Below are 6196 nucleotides of genomic sequence, written 5' to 3' on the forward strand. Positions count from 1 at the left end.
GGGCCCTTAAAGATGATAGTGTGCGCCTGTGCATGCACACCGGGTCCTTAGAGGTGATAGTGTGGTGTGCCTCTGCATGCACACAACTTGCTGTCCAGACAGCACACGGGGTCCTTAGAGGTGATGCCTCTGTATGTACGCAGGATCATTAGAGGTGATAGTGTGGTGCAACTCTGCATGCACAGAGGTTGCTGTCTAGACAGCACACAGGGTCCTTAGAGTTGATAGCGTGGCGCGCCTCACACAGGTTGCTATCCAGACAGCATACAGGGTCCTTAGGGGTGTTGGTAAGGGGTCCTAAGCGAAGAGGCATATGTCCATTGATTTCCATAGAGGAGTTGCGTGAGTGATGGGTCCTCTCACCCACGTGCGCTTGAGTGATGGGGGTGGTACTGGAGTCGTCGAGGTACACACGGGAGGCGAAGTAATTGTTCAGATAAAACACATTCGATTCAACTGTATACACACCCGTTCACCCGTCCCACAAGTCTGGCACACCTCTGGCAGGCGTGCTGACCCGTCGGTGGGGCTATTGCATACGTGCAGGGGCACAGATAAGCCTCGTGCACGCTTGCTACTTGCCACCCCCTCCCCACAACACGGTCAGTGCGTGTCCACGGCGTGATCGACCCTCCCTCGGGCAGTCTTGAGGTGAGGGCACTGCCCCGGCCGGATACTTGCAACTGGACAGGCTGCGAGCACCGTGAGGCACCAGGGCGTGCACACGTTGCGTGCGCCTCTGTATGCATGCTGGGGCCTTAGAGGTGATAGTGTGGCACGCCTCTGCATGCACACAGGTTGCTGTCCAGACAGCAAACCTGGTCCTTAGAGATGATAGTGATGATAGTGTTGTGCGCCTCTGCATGCACTCAGGTTGCTATCTAGACAACACAAAGGGTCATTAGAGGTGATAGTGTGGCGCGCCTCTGTATGCACACAGGTTTCTGTCCAGACAGCACACAGGGTCCTTAAAGGTGAGAGTGTGGTGCGCCTCTGCATGCACACAGGGTCCTTAGAGGTGATAGTGTGGTGCGCCATTGCATGCACACAGGGTCCTTAGAGGTGATAGTGTGGTGCACCTCTGCGTGCACACAGGTTTCTGTCCAGACAGCACACAGGGTCCTTAAAGGTGAGAGTGTGGTGCGCCTCTGCATGCACACAGGGTCCTTAGAGGTGATAGTGTGGTGCGCCACTGCATGCACACAGGGTCCTTAGAGGTGATAGTGTGGTGCACCTCTGCGTGCACACAGGTTTCTGTCCAGACAGCACACAGGGTCCTTAGAGGTGATAGTGTGGTGCGCCTCTGCGTGCACACAGGTTTCTGTCCAGACAGCACACAGGGTCCTTAAAGGTGAGAGTGTGGTGCGCCTCTGCATGCACACAGGGTCCTTAGAGGTGATAGTGTGGTGCGCCTCTGCATGCACACAGGTTTCTGTCTAGAAAGCACACAGGGTCATTAGAGGTGATAGTGTGGCACGCTCTGCATGCACACAGGTTGCTGTCCAGACAGCACACTGGGTGCTTACAGGTGATAGTGTGGCACGCCTCTGTATGCACAGAGGTTGCTGTTTAGACAGCACACAGGGTCCTTATAGGTGATAGTGTGGTGCGCCTCTGCGTGCACAGAGGTTTCTGTCCAGACAGCACACAGGGTCCTTAAAGGTGAGAGTGTGGTGCGCCTCTGCATGCACACAGGGTCCTTAGAGGTGATAGTGTGGTGCGCCACTGCATGCACACAGGGCCCTTATAGGTGATAGTGTTGCGCACCTCTGCTTGCACACAGGTTTCTGTCCAGACAGCACACAGGGTCCTTAGAGGTGATTGTGTGGCACGCCTCTGCATGCACAAAGGTGTCTGTCTAGAAAGCACACAGGGTCATTAGAGGTGATAGTGTGGCACGCTCTGCATGCACGCAGGTTGCTGTCCAGACAGCACAGGGGGTCCTTAGAGGTGATAGTGTGGCACGCCTCTGCATGCACGCAGGTTGCTGTCCAGACAGCATACAGGGTCATTAGAGGTGATAGTGTGGAGCGCTGTGCATGCACGCAGGTTGCTGTCCAGACAGCACACCGGGTCCTTAGCGGTGTTGGTAAAGGGTGCTAAGCGACAAGGCACATGTCCTTTGATTTCCAGCGAGGAGTTGCGTGAGTGATGGATCCCCTTACCCACGTGCTCTTGAGTGATGGGGGTGGTACTGGAGTCGTCGAGGTACACACGGGAGGCGAAGTGATTGTTCAAAGAAAACACACTCGATTCAACTGTATACACACCCATTCGCCCGTCCCACAAGTCTAGCACACCTCTGGCATGCGTACTGACCCTTCGGTGGGGCTACTACATACGTGCAGGGCCACAGATAAGCCGTGTGCACGTGTGCTACGTGCAGCCCCTTCCCCACAGCATGGACAGTGCGTGTCCACGGCGTGATCGACCCTCCCTCAGGCTGTCTTGAGGTGAGGGCACTGCCCCGGCCGGACACTTGCAGCTGGGCAGGCTGCAGAGCACTGCGAGGCACCAGGGCGTGCACAAGGCGTGCTCAGCGCGTGGCCTGCCCCCAATATCCACACGTGACGTCACGGAGAGGGGGGCGGGGCGCCCAGCGCTATAAGAAGTAGAAGTGCGAGGTTGGAAGGAAGCGCAGGGTGGTGTCTAGAGGGCTGCAGACAGCCTTGAGAGCGAGACTGCACGCGAGAGAGGGACTGCTCCGAGACCCCCGGACATTCTGACTGCTCGGGACATCGCTTAATTCGGGTCTGCCCGAGGCTGCAGCGACGACACTTATCCCCAAGAGATCCCAGCGCCTTGCACGGTAAGACGCCCCACACTTCCTCCTGCATGCATGGACACAAATAATACAAAAGGGGGAGGGTTGGCTGACCAGTCGATCTTGCTTTGTGTGACCTGCCGCCACGCACAGGAAATCGGGCACCCTAGATTAAAGACCCACTTTCAGGGACCCTTGTTGTTCCTGCTGTGCGCGTTTATATTAGGAAAGGCAAGTGTTAGAATGTCAACGAGAACCCGGATGGAAATGTCCAAAAAGCCTGAATGGGAGCTTTGGCCGAAGTTTGACCAAATCCCCATTCGGTGGCAGCGGCTGCGGGTGTCCCCCGCACCCTTGTTACCTATATTGTGAGATGGGGTTGCGGGTGACTAGGGGCGCCCGTCCGGATCACGGAAGTGCAAGGGAACAGGTGTAGCAGGGACACAGCGAGTTGGCGGCACACAGCGAAGTGTGCCAGGTGGTGGGTGGTGTGGGTGGGGTTGGAAGCCCATGGCTACAATGTTCAGGGGAGAAAAGCCTGAAAAAATAACATTCTGTCTTTCCTCCCTCTAACATTTCTGTCCTGGGCTTCTAACTCCAATCCAAGCCCTGCTGGCTAGTCTGTTAATACCCTCGGCACAGCATGGAAGGGATGGTACATGGGGGCATCAAGAGGGGCATATAAGCTCTGCCAGATTCCTGTAGTAGAAACAGATTCCTGTAGTAGCCACACTGAGTTTACCCAAGCCCCTTTTCTACAGCTGTGTGGGTGACTATGTGTGCAATGTAAGCCCTCGAGGGAGGCATGTGTGACACATGCATGTTGCAGTTGTGCGCAGCATGGTTAGATTGGCCCCTTGGCCCTTCGGCCCGTAGCTGGGCCGAAATCGTCCCTGGGAGTGGGGGCCGGTTTCTGGCCATGCCTGGGCTGGTTTGGATGAAAGAAAAAAAATTCAAAACAATTTTTTTTTTTTCAAAAAGCCTTTCACCCTTCTTAGGTTGATAAATGAGTACCAACACAGGCTGGGTGATATTGTATGCATATTTGTTGTACTGTACAATAACATATTATCATTTGGCCTTGGACGTCTGCTTGGATTCACAGTAATTTATTGTACTTGGGCGCAATGCTATTTGATGCCACTTCCTGTTTTGTCAAGGGGTGAAAGGTCGTGTTTCATTGCTTCCTGGGATGTCACTTTTGGGGTGGGGGTCAAATGATATCACTTCCAGTGATGTCATAAGAGGTCAAGGGTCGTGAGGGGTGGGTCACTTTTTTGAGGTGCCGGTTGGACCACTTTTTTTTGGGTGACCGGGCTGATTTCGTCTCCCAGTGCGACCCTGGTGTGCAGGCATGTTTTTGACCTTGTATTTGATCTCGTTGTGAAGGAAGCATCATCCCATAGCTGGTTTCAGTACTCTGGCTGCTGCTTTGCATTCTGGTACTTGTGGTTCTGCCTTAGATTGCATAGAAAGCTAGGCTGGGGTGGTCCGGGCCAGCTGTCGCATAATGAACTGTGACTGTTGAAGTATAGCTGTTGCAGATGTTGGCAGTGGGTTTTAACCAGCCCCTCCCTCCCTTGTCTTCCAGGTTGCGCCCCCGCAGAGCTGAAGATGGGAAGCGTCCACGAGCTCATCCCCTTTGCCAAGGAGATGCTGAGCCAGAAGCCCACCCGCAAGATGGTGAAGATCTACCTGCTGGGCAGCGTGCTGGCCTTCTTCGGCGTGGTCATTGGCCTGGTGGAGACGGTGGTCAGCCCCTTTGCGTCCGCCGGGCAGGACGAGGAAGAGGAGGAGGAGAGGGCGCCAGCGGCGAGGGTCCCGCAGACCCTGGAAGCCATCGTGCTGAAGAAGAGTCCCTCCACGCTGGCTGTGGGCGCCAGGATTCAGGCTACTAGGGGGCACGCCTCATAGCCCCCTGCCCACCCCACTAAGACAATGGACACCTGGCCACTGGCCCTGCTATGGGTGGACGCTGGCAGTGCCCAGCTGATGGGCTGTGTACACAGACACTTTTGCTGCTGTGCAGCAGTTGCGTACCCCGATTCCTGCCCCATCGGGCTGAACCGTACCCCGATTCCTGCCCCATCGGGCTGAAGCATGTACATTTCATTTTTTATTCCAAAAGCTTTACATTTTTTTTTACTCCAATAAATACTCTATTTTTTTAACACGTGTTTGCACTTTCATTTTCTGCAATCAGCTCCAGATAGCCATGGGGGGAATGTGGGGGAGGGGTGGGGTCCATGGGTGGGGGGGTAGAGTGTCCTTCCGTTTGCATTGTTAAAGGTATTTGTACCGCGCACCATCACCAACGGAATTGGTCCCCAGGCATGCTGGCCTTCACAGTCTTATCTAGCTAAGTGGACATGCTAATATTATGGCACTCTTTGTCATTGGGAGGTAAGATAGAGTGGCAGTGGTTTTCTGGAGTAGAGTAATTGCACCACTCCCCGCCCATGCCACACTCACAGTTTTTGTTGGTGTCTGTTGACTGCTGACTTCACTGGCTTCCCCTGCAGACACCTGCAGACACATCTTGGAGCCACCAATGTAGGAGCCGTCCTTGGCCTTGGGGTCCTTAGCAACAGGGGCTGCCGGGCAGAGGGCTGCCCTGGGAGGGTTTATGATATGAGGCCAATCAGGGTGCCGGGGGAGGGTTGGGAGGCGGATTGTGCTGGGGAAGGAGGGTGGGAGGCAGGGGCGTTGCTAGGGGGGGGCTGAGGGGGCTATAGCCCCTGATCCTTTGGTTGTAGCCCCGGATTGAATCTCAGGAGCTACAGCCAAAAGACTAGCTAGCCCCCAGTCCCAACAGTTTTGACATCAGTTTAGCCCCGGGTCTTTTCCAGACCTAGCAACTCCCCTGGTGGGAGGGAGGGGACTGGAGCGCGCTAAAAGCCATTTTCAAACACTTTTACAGTGTTTGAAATGGTTGGGGGGGGAAATATCACTGTGGGCAGCATCTTCCAGTGTGATGGCGGTGGCGAGGACGCCACGCTCGTTTTGAAACCAAATTCTTCTAAACCCGATCCCGAGGATAATTGTGTACCTTCCTTACCGCATTGCATGCTGGGACTTCTACTTCTACATTTCCACGTTTAAGCCTGGCCTTTCTGACCCCAGCACGTAAATTTGCTTTTGAGTAAAATGCAAACTGAATCCATTCCATTTGGGAGAGGCTAGTCTTGTCCATGCCCTGGTTTCAACTTTGCATTCTGGAACTTGTATTCTTGGAACTTCCCGTTGTAATTGTACAACTAATGCTAAACTGACCTGCAATCGTTCCTGCCCCCCATAGGATGCAGGGTGGCCCGCGCGCTGCAACACGAACGTTACTTTCTTATGTCCCTGAGAGCAAGTCCCTGAGCGCAGTCCGACTTCAGAAAGATGTCAGGTCATTCACTCCAGAAAGAAATGACCTGACTTCCTTCT

At 54.5% G+C, this 6196-nt stretch overlaps 1 protein-coding gene across 1 annotated transcript; it reads left to right on the forward strand.

Annotated features, from left to right (window-relative positions):
• Positions 1 to 2679: 2679 nt before the first annotated feature.
• G0S2 (G0/G1 switch 2) lies at positions 2680 to 4815 on the forward strand. The gene is made up of 2 exons (XM_069633279.1): positions 2680 to 2809; positions 4356 to 4815. Exon 2 carries the CDS (start codon positions 4379 to 4381, stop codon positions 4676 to 4678), a length of 300 nt encoding a protein of 99 aa, XP_069489380.1. The 5' UTR covers positions 2680 to 2809; positions 4356 to 4378; the 3' UTR covers positions 4679 to 4815.
• Positions 4816 to 6196: the final 1381 nt, after the last annotated feature.

This window comes from Ambystoma mexicanum, chromosome 13, assembly GCF_040938575.1.
Source record: "Ambystoma mexicanum isolate Mex_15411 chromosome 13, UKY_AmexF1_1, whole genome shotgun sequence".
Taxonomy (NCBI): Eukaryota; Metazoa; Chordata; class Amphibia; order Caudata; family Ambystomatidae; genus Ambystoma; species Ambystoma mexicanum.

What these genes read in the sequence shown, in the direction of transcription:
- G0S2 (XM_069633279.1), top strand. Translation starts at nt 4,379, where the DNA reads ATGGGAAGCGTCCACGAGCTCATCCCCTTTGCCAAGGAGATGCTGAGC.